This window comes from Syngnathoides biaculeatus, chromosome 10, assembly GCF_019802595.1.
Source record: "Syngnathoides biaculeatus isolate LvHL_M chromosome 10, ASM1980259v1, whole genome shotgun sequence".
NCBI lineage: Eukaryota > Metazoa > Chordata > Actinopteri > Syngnathiformes > Syngnathidae > Syngnathoides > Syngnathoides biaculeatus.
This window is the reverse complement of record NC_084649.1, coordinates 7,860,820-7,880,831: the sequence shown is the minus strand read 5'-3', so window position 1 is coordinate 7,880,831 and position 20,012 is coordinate 7,860,820. Positions and strand designations below refer to the sequence as shown.

Genomic DNA, 20,012 nt, shown 5'->3' with positions numbered 1-20,012 from the left:
GAGGTGTCTGTGTAGTTTTTGACCAGGTTTTTAACAATAATTCTAATGGTTGAGAAGATGCCCGAGGAATGGAGGAAAAGTATGCTGGTGCGCATTTTTTTATTAACAAAGGTGATGTACAGAGCTGTGGGAACTATAGAGGAATAAATTTTATGAGCCACACGAGGAAGTTATGGGAAAGAGTAGTGGGGGCTACACCTAGGACACAAGTGAGTATTTGTGAGCAACAGTATGGCTTAATGCATAGAAAGAGTACCACAGATGCGTTATTTAGGTTGTTAATAGAAAAGTACAGTGAAGGTGAAAAGGGGCTACATTATGTCTTTATAGATCTACAGAAAGCCTATGACAGAGGACCTAGAGAGAAACTGTGGCAGTACTGCATGTGAAAGTCTGAAGTGGCAGAGATGAATGTTCGAGTAACTCTTGTTTGCAGTTATGTTTGATCGGCTGACAGGTGAGGTTATACTGGAATCCCCATGGACCATGATGTTTTCAGATGACGCGATCTGTAGTGAAAACAAGGAACAGGTGGATAAACAGAAAGGTGGAGGCATGCACTGGAAAGGAGAGGAATGAAGATTAGCCTCAGTAAAACAGAATATACAGTATGGGCATGAATGAGAGGCTTGGAGGAGGATGACTGAGGTAACAGGGAGAAGAGAGAGGAAGGGTGGATGACGTTAAATGCTTGGTGTCAACAGTCCAGAGCACTCGTGACAGTGGTAAAGAAGTGAAGAAATGGGTACAAGCAGCTTGGAATGACTGAAGGAAGGTGTCAGGTATTATGTGAGAGAAGAGTCTCAGCTCGGATGAAGGGCAAAGTTTACAAGACAGTGGTGAGGCTACCCATAATGTACAGATTAATAGGGTGGCACTGAAGAGACAACAGGAAGCAGACTTGGAGGTGGTGGATATGATGATGGGTTCGCTCTGAGAGTAACCAGGTTGGATAAAATAGGAAAGGAGCTCATCAGAGGCACAGCCAAAGTTAGATGATTTGGAGAGGTTAGGACACATCCAGAGGATAGAAAGTAAGCATATTGGTTGAAAGGTGATTAGGATGGAGCTATCAGGCAAGAGAGCTAGAGGAAGACAATAGAAAAGGTTGATGGCTGTAGTGAGAGAAAACACGAAGGCACTTGTGTTCGAGAGGAGATTCCAGCAGATAGACTTACAAGGAAAAGCTGAAAGGAAAAAAAAGAAGTCCCCTCCAATGATACAAGGATGTGGAAATCAGAACATAGCCAGGACTTGTAAACTTGGCAGAAAGATGTGTTGGCATCGAGTAATTGTCTCTGGCCCCTTGCCTGTGACAAGCAAAGGGGAGAGGTTTAGCATATTATTTTCACTTATCCAGTGGTTGGCTAATTTCTGTAGTGAACAGGAACTGCAGTTTGTAGATAAATGGCCTTTGTTCTGGAGGAGTCCCGACTTGATCAGGGTGGACAGCCTTCACGCTAATGGGGTAGGCACTATGACTCTTTCTAGAATCACAGATTCTGGTTTGAGGTTTCCATTACTGTTCACACTAGAAAAAAAGCCAGGACACGTGTGATTAATGAGCCTTTTAGAATGAGTGTGGAGTCTGTAAGGTAAAGGCTAACCAGCCCTATGCTGGGCTCTAACAACACACACAGTTGTATCCCTAGATTGGAGTGACATACTACAAATTCTGACCCACTATCCGCCAATGCATTGCTGACAGTTATGCTATTTACTCAAGTAATACTGCATGATAATTTTAAGGACTTTGTCTTGCTCTACTAATGACATTGAGAAATAAGTTCTGGATTCCTGCAGTTTTAATTTCTCAATCTCCCCACAGCAACTCGAAATCTAATATTGGTTCTAGAGGATCCAATCCTATTAATATTACTACTATGAATACTGTGAGGCGCCACAATGAAACAGCTGTAGAGCGTTGGCCTCACAATTCAGAGGACCGGGACCCTGAATCCTGGCCCCACCTGTGTGAAATTTGCATGTTTCCTTGTGCCTATGTGAATTTTCTCTGGGCACTCCGGTTTCCTCCCACATCCCAAAAAGATGCATTAATTGGAGACTCAAAATTGCCCTTAGGTGTGATTGTGAGTGTGGTTGTGTTGTCTTGATGTGCCCTGTGATTGGCTGGCAACCAGTTCAAGGGTGTACCCTGCCTCCTGCCAGTTGACAGCGGGGGTTGGCTCCAGCACTCTCGCGACCCTTGTGAGGATAAGCGGCTCAGAAAATGGATGGATGGATTGATGAACACTGCACCACCAATGGATGGACTTTAGTATTCATATGAATGTCCCATCAGAACCTCTTAGTGCAGCATTTCAAGCAATTATTGATACTTTAGGTTTTGTTCATTTAATACATGATCCAACCCACAATCCATCCAGCCATCCCTTTTCTTCACCGCTTATCCTCACGAGGGTCGTGGGGCGTGCTGTAGCCTACCTCAGCTGTCAACGGCAGGAGGCGGGGGTACATCCTGAACTGGTTGCCAGCCAATCGCAGGCCTCATTGATACAAACAGCCACACCCACAATCACACCTAGGGGCAATTTCGAGTGTCCAATTAATGTTGCATGCTTTTGGAATGTGGGAGGAAACCGGAGTGCCCAAAGGAAACCCACACAGATACGGGGAGAGCATGCAAACTCCACACAGGTTGAGGATTGAACCCAGAACCTCAGAACTGTGAGGCCAACGCTTTACAAGCTGCACCACCGTGCCGCCCCAACCCACAATCACAGTCATAATTTAGATTTGGTTATAACCTGGGGGCATTGACTTCAACTGTGATGGTACTTCCCTATTCCACTGCTATGTTTACCCATCCATTTTCTGAGCCACTTATCCTCACAAGGGTCATGGGAGTGCTAAAGCCAATCATCTGGCAGGAGGCGCAGTACACCCTGAACTGGTTGCCAGCCAATCGCAGGCTATGTTTAACCATTTCAAAAAAATTAAGCCTTGGCCCACTGCCATCATTCTGACCAGAACCAAAACTATAGCAACCATCATATTAGTTCATTAACTACTACTGCACTTTTTCAGTTATTACCCACAGTAATCGCTTCATGTCCTTCTTACGTGGATATTATTGTTAATCTTACAAATGATTATAACGTGGCTCTGTGTAACCCTCTTCACACCATATTGGCATCAACGCTTAAAATGTCTCCCAAGAAATTTACACCTTGTTTCACAGATGCGTTACCACAAGTTTAGTCATACACAAATTGTGTTTAGGCTTCTGACATACTTATTTTGGTTCTCATTTTATCTGTGGTCCATCGTTCCATCCATTTTCCATACTGTCTATCGTGACTAGAGTTCCAGGTATGCCGGAACCTATCCCAGCTGTCTTTGGGCAAGAGGACGGGTACACCCTGAACTGGTCACCACCTAATCGCAGGGCACATATAAAAAAAAATCCTTTACGCTCACATTCACATTTACGGCCAATTCGGTCTTCATTTAATCTACCATGAATGTTTTTGGAATGTGGGAGGAAACTGGAGTGCCTGGAAAAAACACATGTAGGCATGGGGACCTTATCCAAACTCCACCATCATGAGGCAAGATTTTAACCCGACTCATCAGAACTGTGAGGCAGATAGGCTAACGAGCCAATCACTGTGCAGCCTGGACTTAGCATAGAAATGTTTATTTCATTTTAAAATAACCACCTTGGCTCTGTCATATGGAAAGGGACCTCTGTACTGCACTATACTTCGGTTTAACCCAGTTTTCTGTCCGCTTTGTCCATATTTAGCGAAGACCATCCCTTTCCCCTGAATTGTTGCCTTCATGTGGTCTCGGGAGTGGAGATCTTCATTAAAGCCAGTTTATACTCCCACGGTCATGCGGTCAACAATGCCCATATTGTATCACGTGACCTAAGCATTGCCCAGCGTAGCAACTCTGCGTAGGTTGTGCATAGTTTCAAAAAAAAAAAAAAAAAAAAAAAAAAAAAACGCCCGTAAAAAAAAAAGGTTGCAGCAAAATATCATCTTTCCTGATTGGCCCATTTTAGTCACATACTGTAATGATGTACTGAAGGCTCATATTTGTTTGGCACAGTTTTACGCCAGATGCCCTTCCTGATGCAACACTCTCCATTTATCCGGGCTTGGGACTGGCCTACAGATTGCACTGGCTTGTGCCCCCATAGGGCTGCATCTCTGCTAAAATGAAGGGTAAAGTTTATCAAACAGTGGTGAGGCCGGCCATGATGTACAGATTATAGATGGTGGCAATGAAGAGACAACAGGAAGCAGAGCTGGAGGTTCCAGAAATGAAGATGTTGAGGTTCTCTCAAGGAGTGAGCAGGTTGAATAGGATTATAAATGAGCGCATTAGAGGGACAGCCAAAGTAGGATGTCTTGGAGACAAGGTTCGAGAGAGCAGACTTCGATGGTTTGGACATGTCCAGAGGGGAGAGAGTGAGTATATCGGTGGAAGGGTGCTGAGGAAGGAGCTGCCACGCAAAAGAGCGAGAAGAAGACCAAAGACATGTTTGATGGATGTTGTGAGGGAAGACATGAGGGCAGTGGGTGTTAGAGAGGAGGATGCACGTGATAGGCTTAGATGGAAAAAGAGGACATGCTGAGGCGAACCCTAACAGGACAAACCAAAAGGAAAAGAAGAAGACTGTAATGATGTACTCACCATTCCTCCTGGCTCCACGTATCACCTACACCGCCTCTTTGTTGATCGATTTTGCACCGTAATTAAACGTATCATCTGGTCCATTTGTTCAAGCATACGTTCTTCCACGATTGTTGCCATTGTTGTTTTGTTACTTGTTATGGATAAGAAAGTAGAGTCACTGATGGTGTAGTGGCACACATGCTTGAATTCGATTCCCGCTCCGTGATGGTGTTGATATGCGCCCTGCCACTCACTGCCGACCAATTGAAGATGTAGTCTGCCTTTCGCCCGAAGTTAGCTTGGATAGGTTCTTGTACTCCCGTGACCCTTGTGAGGATAGGTGGCCTGGAAAATGGTGGATGGATGGATGGATGGAAAGGAAAAGAAAAACGGCTACTCGAAATGACCGAAATGTGCTGAGGTAACACCATGCTGTGTTGTCCAAGTCAATATCAGCTGACACCTTTGACTTAGAGAAGAACTGTAGCACATTTTTAAATCCCCACGCGTGGGTTGCACTGGAATAAAAAGGCAAAGTACGCACGAGAGAGCCGCAGTGATTCAGCGCGGTCGCTGCACACGTGAGCATAAAGAAACTTTTGCTGATGTAGATTAGCTTGAGAAATTTAAATAACGTGACTGATTCCAGGCCCCTCGGCAGAAAAACGTCTGGAATTTAGGGATGTTAGGACAATTTCAATTCATATTTCACATGTTTACCGAAGCGCCATAGAGATTATATCCCCAATACTAGAAAAGGTTGTTATGGCAAAATACAGGACTTTTAAACTACATTTTAATTTAATCTTTTAGTAGCAAATTTACAAGTGGACACATCTTGATGGAACTTTCTGAAAAACATGGAAGGAGCACTTCACACACCATTAAAATCCACCACAACAAATAAATTGAGGAACAGAAAATATAAATGACCTGTTCTACTGCCTACACTGCTCTTTCCTCAAATAATGTTCAATTTGGGCAATTTAAGTCAAGTCTTTAGGCCAAGAGACACCATTTAGAATGTCATGGTAGTTTTGACACGACATTGAGAACCCCTCATAATTTTGGTTTTAACTGAAACTTTTCAATTGGAGAAGGGCTTCCCCGAGTGAAATAAAAGGTTGAAGAAATATGATGAGTAATAAGCAAGTTGTACTGCTTTACTGTAATTTGATAGTATTTATTAATCAATTGATTTTTTTTTTACCTGATTTTCCCCCGGCAAATTACACAAGTGTATAACACAAAGAGGTAATCCAACACACACACACACGCACACACATGCACACACAAACATACCTCCGGAATCCATTATCCAATATTCAAAATTCCGCATTGTACTCAGGTTAAAGTGGCCCTTTCCACCAGATTCAACATTTTGTCATTTTTGGGAAATCGTGTCATGTTGCTACTATACCATAACAAGTGATGAATTTAATTTTACGTGCAATACAGCTGTGGTAGGCTCCAGCACTCCCGCAACCGCGTGAGGATAAGCGGCTTGGAAAATTGACATTTTAACTGATTAATTAGTCAGTTTTTTTTCTCCTATCGTAGTATTGATGTCCAAAGTGTGCATAATGTTTTAGTGGATTACAATAATATTGAGTATAATTTCTAGGAATTCAGACTAATTTTTGATGAGCACTTGGGCCTACTACACTATAGCAATGAATTTCAATGTCGGTCATGATGGTGGTACTTGGAGAGCAATGTATTTATAGAGGTGGTATCACAGGGTTAAAGTGTAAAGATATCTGTTTTCAGATGTAGGGTAAAAGTAAAATGTCAAAAAAAAAAAAAAAAAAATCAATACTCAAGTGAAGTACAGCTACCTGAAAAATCTCCTGAAGTACGGTAACTAAATCCAAATACTTAGTTCCCACCATTGAAAATTGTTGACTGACGTTTGCATAGAGCTCTATTGCTCCCTAAACACAAACAGTGTTCCGAAAAACACGCTTGAACCAATAATGAAACGAGAGCTACACACTGTAGTACTGTATGCACGAGCTATTTACAGGGGCGCTCCTCGTCGAAGGCTCAGTGACGTCACATTCCCAGAATGCAATCTGGTAAACAGACATGGAAGCACCTGGTGAAGACCTCCATACAGGCTGAGCACCGCAACTCGTTCTTTCTCGCCGTGTCCTACCCGCTCTGCCCCTCGCATCTAGTTGATTTCAATCGGCTCGGCGTTTGTTTACACGTACCGGCAACCAGAGGATTGGTAAGGGCAAACTCGCCGTTGATCCGTGGCGACAGCTATTGAGTTGTGCTGTGCTGTCAGGCTCCTGGCAGCTTCCTCGCTAATGCTAGTCATGGCTGGCTTTAGGCTTTAGCTAGCAGGGCGACGTAACCACCAAATGCTCTCTGATAGCATTTGGAGTGGCCTCACGGAGTCTGAATGGATACAGGCTGCTTGCATCACAGCGCTTCTGTCACATGTACAGTACATGTTCAGTATCAAGTGCATTGTTTTCGTACTTAATACTAATAGCACCAGTGGACGCACCTTTTCGCACGTCAGGCTCATTGGCTCTCTTTTAAATGACCAGTATTCGTTATTGTGTCAGAAGTGGGAGCAAGGCTACACAGAACTTGTTCGGACGAGAGACTCCAAACTAAAGTTATTTGACAATTACGATCAATTCCTTTCCTTTTGCATCTCTTTCTTCTTTTTCGTTTTAGTCAGCGCTTTGTATTGTAATTACGCACGCAGTGCGTTTTGGAGTCCAAATCGCAATGGGGTTCCAATTAGTCTTGCTCTTTTTACGTTGTAAGTGTGAGAATGTAGTAATGTAGAAAACACGTTGTTGAAATGTATCTTATTCTCAATTAAGATGTAAATTGAACTTTACTCTGGTATTTATTTAGTTGTTTAAGTTCTTTATTTGGTTTTAGGTTAGCAGCATTATTGGAAGAGCAACTATTGAAATTTAGAAAAGAAAAAAATCCATTCATACACTAGCAGATATGGTTTACTTCTTAAAAGAGACAAGGGTTTATAATAGAGAGCACTACTGCTAAGTGGTTAATAAACCAATAAGAACACGTTTGTTAAAAACAAATTTTTCAATACGCGATTGGATGAATAATTGCATCGACATAAAACAAAGAACACACTACTCACTAGACTTCCCTTAATGTGCGTGTGTACTTCCAGATATCTTCTTCAGTGTATGCGGGAGCCACTGAGAACCCAAACTGATGTGGATCAGCTGACTGAGTTACAAATAAGTTGCTTTTTTTCCTTATTTGTCAAGGTAATATATCACTTCTTTATGACCTCTGTGCCATTCACATCAATTACTGTTGATAAAATGGTAGGATATGATACTTCACATAAGTTTCAGTAATGTTGTATTTTTTGTAATTGGTGGATTGGGAAATCATGATATAAAAAAAACACCAGAGTAATTTGGTTTACAAAACGCTATAATAAAGCTATAATAGACAAAAGAAGATTACACCACTTATCTAACTTATTTCAAAATTCTTGAAAGTGATTCAAACAAACAAATATTGGACTTCATTTTTATGTGCAAATAATAAATATTTTAAATATAAGTTAACCTTTATTTGTCACACAATAGGGAAAATTAAATCAATTCAGTAGCAATAGTCGATATAGTAAATAAAAATGTATACAAATAAGAGAATGCAAGAGAAGACATCCATACAGTACAAGTACGTTCACAGAAGAGAAATCTTCTATTGTCCATGCATACATAATCCATTTCAGTTTATCAGCAATATTATTTGCCGCAAAATAGAGTGCTGACTTTTACTTTTTGAGATTATTCTGATTCAATTAATTTATCCAATGTTGAAAACAGAATTCGTAAAGATGAATTAATCCATAGACAGATATTTTTGATGATGACACGTCAAAATCGCATATACTTTGATTCAAGCTTTAACGGTACCACCATTACAAGGTTGATGCAATAAAAACTTTAAAATAACTATTGAAGTCGTAGTTTAGTAACGATTACAATTATCGAGTCACAATTAAGTTGTGCAATCAAACAGTATGCGGAATGATTTTACCCCATTTTGTAATATACTCCAATAACTGTCCTGCAATAATGTTCTATTTGAAATTTTGAAAATCTGGAAATTCAGACAAATTTGAATTGTTCATTTTGAATGTGATTTTCCATCGGTTTACAGCTCTGCAATTTGTATATACAGTACAAGGGGACAACAAAAATCACTATTGACTAAGTGCCACATGACAACATTGGTTAAATCATCTGGCTATTTGTAATGTTTTAGCCATATTGTTAACTGAGAGTCAATAAATGAAAAACCCAGCTATTCAGCACTCACATAATTTAAATCTTACGTTTTTTTTAAAGGAAAAAAAAATAGCATTGCTAGATGAGCAGGATTGAAGCAGCTAAAAAGTGAGCCGTGATTTACCTACGCCGATATTACAATAGATTACACTAATTACATAGAGTATAGTGATTCATAATGATGATGGATTACTGGTTTGAGTAAAGGGTTTGTCTGTGTTTATGATTTTTAGGGTTTTTAATCCAAATTAAATGTATCGCACACCATGTTTTTTAGGTTAACTCAAAAATTTTCAAGCTGTTGTTGACAACCCATCATCAGATTTTTGACTCGCCATACAGATCATTGTACCTCAGTCAAGGTACCTCAGTCAATATTTAATTATTCATTTATTATCTTACTGCTGTCCTTACGCTGAAAAGCCAGGCTTTGATTAGTATAAATATCGGTCTGGCATTGGCAAAAAAAAAAAAGAACAAAAACATGTCAATTTAGTTGCACAGGCTATAGGCAGCATTAATGATTTGGGTTTTTGATAAGAAGCTATGGTTATGTCAAAGGAATTAAAAGAAAGAACCCCAATTTAATAAATACACTAGGAGAGTAGAGAAACAGCTGGGGCTGAGACATTTCCTTTTGTCTCTGTCCTATCGGGACCTGTTTTTGTTTACTTTTAGAACCATATACTGTTATTCAAATGCAGTATTTTAAATGTCTACTGCAGTGCCTTGTGAAAGTATTCGGCCCCCTTGAACTTTTTAGCCTTTTGCCACACACAAACATAAAGATATATTTTTTATTTTTTTTGTGAAGAATCAACAACAAGTGGGACACAATCATGAAGTGGAATGAAACATATTGGATATTTTAAACTTTTGTAACAAATAAAAACCTGAAAAGTGGGGTGTGTAATATTATTCGGCCCCCTTGCATTAATACTTTGCAGTGGCACCTTTTGCTTCAATTACAGCTGCAAGTTGGTTGGGGTATCTCTCTTTCAGTATTTCACATCGAAAAGACTGAAATTTTTGCCCATTCTTCCTTGCAAAACAGCTCGAGCTCAGTGAGGTTGGATGGACAGCGTTTGTGAACAGCAGTCTTAAGCTCTTCCCACAGGTTCTCTATTGGATTCAGGTCTGGACTTTGACTTGGCCATTCTAACACCTGGAAACATTTATTTGTGAACCATTCCATTGGAGATTTGGCTTAATGTTTTGGATCATTGTCCTGTTGGAAGATAAATCTCCATCCCAGTCTGTTTCTTTTGCAGACTCCAACAGGTTTTCTTCGATAATGGTTCTGTATTTGACCCCATTCATCTTCCCATCAATATTTTGAACCATTTTCCTGTCCCTGCTGAAGAAAAACAGTCCCAAACCATGAGGCTGCCACCAACATGTTTGACATTGGGGATGGTGTATTCAGGGTGATGAGCTGTGTTGCTTTTACACTAAATATATCATTTTGTATTGTGGCCAAAAAGTTCGATTTTGGTTTCATCTGTCTAGAGCAGCTTCTTCCACATGTTTGGTGTGTCTCATAAGTGGCTTGTGGCAAACTTTAAACGAGACTTTTTATGGACATCTTTGAGAAATGGCTTTCTTCTTGCCACTCTTCCATAAAGGCCAGAATATTGCAGTGTAGGACTGATTGTTGTCCTATGGACAGACTCTCCCACCTCAGCTGTGGATCTCTGCAGTTCATCCAGAGTGATCATGGGCCTCTTGATCATCTCTGGTTAGTCTCCTCCTTGTTTGAGGTGAAAGTTTAGAGGGACGGGCGGGTCTTGGTAGATTTGCAGTGGTCTGATACTCCTTCCATTTCAATATGATTGCTTGCACAGTGCTCCTTGAGATGTTTAATGCTTGGGAAATCTTTCTGTGTCCAAATCCGGCTTTAAACTTCTCCACAACAGTATCTTGGACCTGGCTGGTATGTTCCTTGGTCTTCATGATGCTCTCTGGACTATAAACAGAACCCTGAGACTACCATAGAGCAGGTGCATTTACACGGAGACTTGATTACACACGGGTGGATTCTATTTATCACCATCAGTCAACGTTGGATGATTCAGAGATCCTCACTGAACGTCTGGAGTGAGTTTGCTGCACTAAAGGGGCCGAATAATATTGCACGCTCCAATTTTCAGGTTTTTATTTGTTAAAAAGTATAAAATATCCAATAAATTACGTTCATTTCACGATTGTGTTCCACTTGTTGATTCTTGACAAAAACCTTTAATTTTATATCTTTATGTTTGAAGCCTGACATGTGGCGAAAAGTTCAAGGGGGCCAAATACTTTCATAAGGCACTGTATGTACCTGTACTGACATTTTCAGTTAAATTGGAAATGGAAAAAAAATATGATGTTGTGGATAGCAGAGTAAAGATGTGCCAGTGAAGGTGTATTATATATTCTCAGGTTGGGAATCTCTGGCACGAGGCTGACTCAATACATTTCTACTTACACAGGCAGGAGTTCAATTAAAAAATGGGATCTTTACGCGCATAATGACTCAATATAGTTCGATTCAGTTTAAATATCAAATTATTTAAGTAGGGCGGCAAGGTGGAGCAGCTGGAAAGCGTTGGCCTCACAGTTCTGAGGTCCCAGGTTCAGTCGCTGACCTGCCTGTGTGGAGTTTGCATGTTCTCCTCGTGCCTGCGTGGGTTTTCTCCGGGCACTCCGGTTTCCTCCCACATCCCAAAAACATACAACATTAACTGGACACTCTAAATTGCCCCAAGTTGTGATTGTGAGTGGGACTGTTATTCTCGACGTGTCCTGTGACTTGCTGGCAACCAGTTGAGGGTGTACTCTGCTTCCTGCCTGTTGACAGCTGGGATAAGCTCCAGCGTTCCCCGCGACCCATGTGAGAATAAACAGCTAAGAAAATGGATGGATGGATTATTTAGGTTGACCAATTAATTTTCTGAACTGTTCTCTCCAAAAATTCTCTATAAACAATATTTTAAGACCTATCAGTGGTCTCGCACACTGTGCCATTAAAGTTAGAACCGCCACTGGACACATGCAGTCCTTTTTAAATTTACTTTGATTGTTTTTTCCTGAGAATCGACCTACTTTTTGAAAATTTAAGTCGTTATGACTAGCTTAGTTCAACTGGTGGTTGTTGTGCAAGTTACCTGGCTTTGTGTACTCTGGGTAGTTTCTTTTTAGGGTCCCACAGTACCATCTCTTGTGTATAAGTGGACTGTGAGGACGTGAGAAGAAACGTTAGTTTGCTGTGTTACAGGCCAAATAAATTGCACAGATGTACCTACCTTTGTTATATTGTCTGTGTGTTTACAATCTGTGGCACATATTTCGCCATTGCCCCCAGTGTCAACGGCAAACTTGAGATAAGGTACGTAATGTCACATTTAATGTTTCCAACTCCTAGGGGAACTCTACTATCACCGTAACCATGAAAGTAGCTGAACTATTGAAAAACTATTTGTTGAAATCGCGATGCTGTGGAGAGATGTAGTTCAGCTAGTTGTGTCGCTAGTATCCAGCTTTGCTGTTTGGTTGTAAAGATAACATTTCCCGTAGGACATAGCAAGATTTCTCGCGTTAGTTTTACGAGATGAAGAACGATTCCTCGGCTTACGAAATCTGGTCTGCAGCCCTACAACTGGTGTATCTAAGGATTCTTGGTGCGTTTTGTATCGTTAATGGAGTCTGTTACCGATCACTTTTACAAACAGATATCTGGTCGCATCAGTCTATCGTTCCAAACCCTAGTATAAACAGTACATATATTGCATATCCTGTGACTTGCTTAAACTTGGTTTTGTTATACAAATAAAGGCAACAATCAAATAGGAGACAGGTTTAAAGGTTATCTATTTCAAAGACCTGGTCTCAAACATCTTTAATACAAAGAAGAAAATATAAATTCTAGGAAAGAAATCATACTGTCAATTTATCACGTGATAATGTGAATCCATTGTTCTCCTTGTTTAGTTGTATATATCGACACTCGTTACATGTACACATCTTTGGAGTAGCAGAAAAATGAATTGAATGAAGAGAGACTTGAACTTGTTTTAAATCTACCAATATTATCCAATTTCATTTTTTTTTTGGTTTGCTTTTTGATAAGGATGCGTTTTTTAAAATCCGTGTTAGAAAAAAGAAAGTGTTTCGTCAGAGGAAGGGTCATTCCATGTAAACTAATCTGGAACTTTTCAGATATATTTTTTTTTCCATTTCCAATTTAACTGAAAATGTTAGTACAGGTACATACAGTGCCTTGTGAAACTAATTACTCGCAATTGTAAAATAAAGGCCATGTGTCGGTTTTCTGTCTGTACATCACAGAGTGGAATCGGTACATGACTCTGAGGAACAGGTTGGAATACAACTTTTTACAGAATTGTGTATATAATGTATTTCTTCAAATAGTGGCTGTTGTGCGAAAGAACCGTGTTTTCCCCTTGGTAAAAATAAATACTGCCCTCAAATAAACTTCTCCAGTAAGGAAAAGTGGGTAGTAGCTGACATTATCTCGGTCCATAAGATGTTTATGTTAACTTTTGAGCATCTGTCACTGTACATATCACTTCTTTCTGTGTTAATGTTTAACTTATTTGTCCCACCAAGTGTCCTTTGGTATTTGATGTTTTGCTGGATTTCTTCACAATGGTCGTTTAATTTTTTTTTTTCTTTTTTAAACCCTAATCATCTTAATGTCAGAAAAAGTAAAATGACAAGTGACTGTGCCTCAAAGTTATCGTTAGACAATTAGTTATTTGAAAATTCTGCATGCTTGTCCGTTTTTGGCAGTTGAAAGTGCCTTTTCACTACTTACTTGAATGTTTCATTCTGAAATTGAAAGTAAACCTTCAGTCTGGCTAGACATGAACACACCTACAAAATGGCTTTCGTTTGTAACACAACAAACCTCTTCCACCTCATTCTAATGGTTTATTTTAATGATCGTGCATGTGCGAAGGGTCAGTCATTGTAACGAAGCCACCACCGTCCTGTTTGAGACTCAATCACAGATGATCTATAAAGTGTTGTGTTTCTTTGCTTGCTACACTCCAGTGGATAGCCAGCACTCATTATAATACAATATATTTTTTTGCCTTTGTAGACGAACATTACGCCACAGATGTTTTACATTGGATTGCCTTTTTATTGTATAAAAACTATTATCCAGTCTTGCTGTATCAATGCACATTTTTGTTAGGATAATTTGTTTAGAATTAAATGCCGTTACAGAGCAAATGTCTATAATCTAGGACCTCACCAGCCAACGTTAGCGCCATATCCACAACATATTGAAATAAGATTCTACTAAACCACCAGTATAATCAATAGAGGGATGATGTAATTGATATTTAGAAGATAAAACATAAAAGCAACACAACTGATTTGAAAGTGAGACATCAAGATTTATACACTTATTTCACATTATATTTCACAATTTAAAAAAATACTGAGTACAGTTTAAAATAATGTCTATGTGCTTTCATCAAAATATCCCAACATCAAAGAATTATTGTATACTATTCTGTATTTACATAACCTTAATAGAATTAGCCCTTTCAAATTTGTGGCCCAGTCTCATGCATGTGAGTGACAGATGACAAGTTTGGGTCAACCGTGAGTATACAACTTTTCTTACCGAGATGACAAGTGGTGGAGCGAGTGCAGGGTTCCCCTCAAAGGGCCTTTATGATTGAAACCATGTAAAGGTTTCATTGCCTGATCATTGTATTGTTCACAAAAAAGATGGCTAACTCATTTCCAAATCAGAAGTCAAGAATAATTCTTCAACATAACTTGTTTATTCATGTTACAGTGAAATAGGGTTTAGTAACAAAAAAAAAAATGCTTACAATTTCTCCGAGTGATTATTTATTACATATTACTATGTGAAATTTTGGTACAGATTTTAGCCAGAATTGTTCACCAGCCACATAAAATACTGTGGCAGCCAGAATGCGGCCCATGGGCTGCAAGTTTGACATGCCCGAGTATATGGTTTTATTGTATCCACTGTGAGGTTTATTTAGCTTGATGAATTAAAATCTTTTTTTTTAACAGTACAGCGGAGCCTTAGAGTTCGAACATAATTCGTTCTTGACTGTTGAAGGCTGATTTGTTCAATCTCCAAAATATTTTTTTTCCTTAGGAAATTATGTGAATGAGTTTAATTCCTTCCCAAAATCCAAATCAAACATTCCCATATTAATTCCCATTTATGTAAAAACATGTAAACCGTCTATTGAAACAATAAAAATCCATATATTTGAATGCATACAACTTAAATGTCTATCATTTCTCGTTTTGCTCACGGTTTAGTATCATCGGAGAGGGAAGGAGGAAGTCTTACGCCAAAGTCACCCTCCATGACTTGACTGGATAGTTCTCCAGTAGCTTCTTTCTTTCTTCTATTATCGGTGGCCTTTCCTTTGTAATGCTAGTCACTCTTTTGGCAACACTACCTGCCTTTTATTAAATTTTTATTCTATAGGATAGTTGAAATGGTCAACTTAGGCATGACAAAACTGCACCCTATTTTCATATTTACCGATTATCCGCTTTCTTAAATCCACTGCGTGGCATATTTTTACGCCGATACTTATGGTTGAAGTCCGATTTCTACGATCCCTTAGTCGTTCGAACTCAGAGGTGCCACTGTATTTGATTTCATATCTGATCAAATTATTAATTGGTCTCTTTTGTGTTAGTTTACATTTGAATGTACCATGTATTTGGATTCACTACAGTATCGATGTAGTATATGATTTACTCATTATTTGTGCTGCTTGATTATATGTGGATACCATGAAGGTTAGAAAATTGCTACAGCACAAGCTTATGTGGAGTAGGAGTTTGTCAGCAATGGCTGCTGCATGAGATAGTCATTGATATTTTCACCAAAATACTTTGCTTGCGACACTAAAAATAGTTATTATCTAAAGTAATTTAGCTTTGGATCACCACCCCTTTCTGAAATTGCAATCACCAAGTGATTTTGAGTTAATAACTATGTCGCTTACTGCTGACCTAAGATTGCTATCTTTAAACAACAAATAAAAGTGGCCTGTGCTCGAGCTATCTCATTTTAACGTCACACTGACAGCAAAACCATCATAAGATATAGATCAAACTTCACAGAAAACAAGAATAATACTGAAATAACATCTGTGTAGTTTTGTTTCTTAGTCCTGTATATGTGTGATTTTTGGCGTCAAAAACAGTGCGCACAGATTTCTGCTGTAACAACCATGAGGAACATTTTCATCCTTGTCAAAACCAAATAAACACTAATATGACAAAGACAACATAAAAACTATAAGAGTCTGAAATGTATTCCCGTAGAGGTCATTGCCTCCCATCAAATTGGTTAATCAGCGCCACGTTCTTTTCATAGTTGTCATTGCCAGTCACGTTTGCTTTCACTTTTTGCAGTCATATTTGCACTGAAACAACCATGAGTTTTTCAGCAATGTCTTCATTCATTGATAACAAGCACAGTATGAGCAGTCACTGTTGCTAGTACTTAAAATGCACCAGGGGCACATGAGTATCCATGGGGCACCTTTGAAAGTGGTACCTAGGAAACTGGACTAAGCTAGGCCTCGCAACTGTTAAGAATCCTTAAGGCTACTTTATATTCCCGCATTGCATCACGTGACCTACGCATTACCCCACACAGCATCTCAGTGAAGAAAGCTGTGGAGCTCATCTTGTGATTGGTCCGTTTTAGTCACATGCTGTGATGACATCGTACTCACTGTTCTTCCCTGCTCCACATACCAGCTACGCCGCCGCCTTCTCGATCAATTTTGCAACATAAATAAACGTATCATCTTGTCAGTAAGGTCCTTTGTTTCAAGCAGACATTGTTGCTGGGTCGTCGTCATTTCGTTCTTTGTTACAGAAAGGAAAATTAAAAACGGTGACCAGAAATTACCAAAATGTGCTAAGGAAACTCCAACTGGTGGCGTCCTCGCCAATAGCAGCCGTAGAAACACTTCTGACTTGGAGAAGAACGACAGCACATTTTCAAAACTGCGTGCATGGGTTGCAGTGGAGTATAATAGTATTTATTTTTGTTTAGTACATTTCATATACAAGATAACTCAACGGCAAACTATGCGCGGGATACCCGCAGTGACCTGGCAGCCAGGGCTTTTGAAGCACACCGCTCAGCGTTCCCTTCACCCAATAAGACATAGAGGCAGCGTGGGATTGGTCATCGTGGGGGGCAGCATGCACCACTCGGTGGGCCGACTGTTGTATTACCACACCGCCAACACTGAGTACTGTATAGTTCATACAAATAAGAAGATGCTACGGATGGAATTACATGCACGTTTGTTTGATGCTGTTGTGCGTGCCAGTGTCACTCTGACTTCAAATTGATCCTATGGGCTGGAAGTGGTCCGGTGGCTGGTAGCTTGACATGTTTGAGCCAGGGGATTGAACAAGGCAAGAGTGTGAAAATAAAACCGAGCATCTGTGCGTGCACTAAAAGTGACATCATAATTCATACATAAGATTTATGTGATTGTTTCACAATTGTTTGTTGGGCAGGGATGTCAGAGACTCAAGTATTTATATCCAAGCAATTAAAAAGTCAACTTTCCATGATATGTCCTTGCATAAACTCATGATTGTCCAATTTACTCAAGGTAATCTGGGTTTCGGCCCATCTATGTGGAGTTTGCATCCTCTTATATGATATTATTGGAAGATCACGATACTTATGAAGCATCACATTCCAGGGGTCACCAACATGGCACCCACGGGCCTGTTTTAAAAAAAGCTCACCTGTGACGGGACATTGGCTGATTGATATTCTGGGAACGTTGTCGAAATGATCCTTTGGAAATGTAAACACTTGATGAGCTGTATACCAATAAAGTAATGCATAATGATGTTTGTCTGTTTCCTACCCTGTTAAACTTTTGTTGATTATGTACAACCATCTATTTTCTGTACTGCTGATCCTCTCCAGGCCCAGGGGCATGCTGTACCATGCTATACCAGTTGAGTTGTGAAAAATCATTATCCGTTCCCTTACATAGATTAATCTGATATTAAAAAAATAAATAAAGTTCATTTTAACATGTTTTGAAATTCAGAAGTGTGCATAAAACAGTTGCAGCTGTTGCCCTTTGCAATAATAATAAAAGAAGTAGCTTTGTTTTAAAAGGATTGGTGACCCCTGGATTATGCAGATTCTGCTCACATCCCCTAGGGGCCATATCTGTTGATTGCTAAAATTTGCTGTGATAAAAGGAAGACTCTTTAAAATGTGAATCGGATTCTCGGTTTTATTTCTCACACAAGAAGCTACAATAATGACTAGAACCATAGTACAGATGCTTAAACAGCCCGGGATCAGACCAGAGTCCGTCAGCTCAAATCAGATGCTTTCGTAGACGTTTGGTTTGCCCCCCTTCCAAGTGGTTTTGATATTTTTATTTTGGGTGACGTGTGAGGCGAGACGACGCGGTGCCAATCATGAGAAAAGTCGTCTTCTGCGCGAAGCTGACTTTCGTGTCGTTACATTGTAGCGGAAAGAATGTCGGAAAGGGCCGAGGATGACGTCAGGGGGGAGCAGCGCCGAGCAGCCAGGCAGCAGCTGAAGCAGCAGCAGCCGAGCCAGCGGGGAGAAGGCTCCACAGCAATGGCGACTGTTGCGGAGCGGCGATCCCTACCGAGTCCAGAAATAATGGTGGGACAACCATGGAGTAGCTGGGTTGACGCCGCCAAACTCCACTGCAACGACGGTGAGTCCGCTCGCGTCCCTAATGTGTGCGCCGAAGCCAGGTGGAGCGTCCGCGGCGCTGGTGTGCTTATTTGTGGCCGTTTGCATGTAGTTGTCGGCGGAATATGAGGAAACCATAGTGGTCGCAACGTGTAACTATTTATTTGTCTCTGTGTCGGGTCGCCCCATTCTCAGGTGCTGAATTGGAGGAAAGTTTCAAAGACTTTGGGAAAAATCGCGAAGCCATGCGTTTGTGCAAAGAAGGTGAGTATGTTTTTTTTTTTTTCTTCCCTGTCAAGGGCCAAATGTGTATAGTACAGTATTTTGGTTATGGGGGTTTGCTCCATACTTATATATTCAAACTCTTAAATTCAAAATGCCCTTAAATAACTGGACGGCAGTATACTTTGTGAAACGTTTTATTTATGTGGTAGTTGACATCCGTTTCTAAAATAAACTGTAGAATAACTTCGGCTGTCATTGAGTATAGGCTTTAAAAATGTTCAATACTAATGCTCTCCTGGTGTTTAATGTTCATTTAAACTTCTGACAGTTTTGTTTGAGACATTATTCCTTTAAAATCAATCGTCACCTAACATGCCATCTTGCAGCTGAAATCAGAAGTGTGAAAAGTGGGTGATTAGACCTGTAATATAGGTTATCTTGTGGAAATACTGACATTTTCCTTTGTTGTGCAAAATCCACCCTTCCATCCGTTTTCTTTATTTTGTGACGTTCCTCAATGGGGTCAAATTATTCTTACCAGAAGGCATGTAGCTATGACTGTATTTGAGAGGTTGAGGTGGGACATATTGTTCAGAAGACAACATTTGTGAGCAAATAACTATCCTCTCACTTTTAACTGCTCCTTACATCAGTGGTCAAAAATCTAAATAAGCAAACTGTAAAACACGATGACAATAAAGTAAAAGTAGCCAGATTTTGAACTCAAAATAGGCCATTTACATCAATATATCGTATAGATCCGATGATTTTTCCCGGGTGGGTCGTCATAAGCTGTTGTGTACTCCTCGAATGCTGGCAACTCGATCCAATTTCACACATCCACTATCCACATACGGTTGTAATTGTGAATATTACTCTGCAGCAGACTAGTATGCGGCCTGAGCGCCCGCCTGTGCGATTGGAACCTGCCTTAAGTAAGTCACAGGAGTTGGCAAGACCAGAAAAATAAATACATCCACCACGTCTACTGTTTAGAAGCAAAGATTACAATTACAATGTTACAATGTGCTAAATGTTGCTCACTGCTTTATCTGTTATTGCTTATTGATGGATTATTTCATATGCGAGAC

At 40.0% G+C, this 20,012-nt stretch overlaps 1 protein-coding gene across 2 annotated transcripts in view; it reads left to right on the top strand.

The window, feature by feature from the left end:
- The first annotated feature begins 6,740 nt into the window (after positions 1-6,740).
- Positions 6,741-20,012, top strand: part of LOC133506942 (ataxin-7) — a 42,644-nt gene continuing 29,372 nt past the window's right edge. The window contains exons 1-5 of one of the 2 annotated variants that reach the window (XM_061831339.1): positions 6,741-6,880; positions 7,817-7,916; positions 9,232-9,316; positions 18,503-18,718; positions 18,892-18,960. In XM_061831339.1, the coding sequence (XP_061687323.1) occupies positions 7,833-7,916; positions 9,232-9,316; positions 18,503-18,718; positions 18,892-18,960 (454 nt within the window). In that variant the 5' untranslated portion in view covers positions 6,741-6,880; positions 7,817-7,832. The remainder of the gene's footprint in view (positions 6,881-7,816; positions 7,917-9,231; positions 9,317-18,502; positions 18,719-18,891; positions 18,961-20,012) is intronic. The other variant, XM_061831340.1, reaches the window with a different exon arrangement.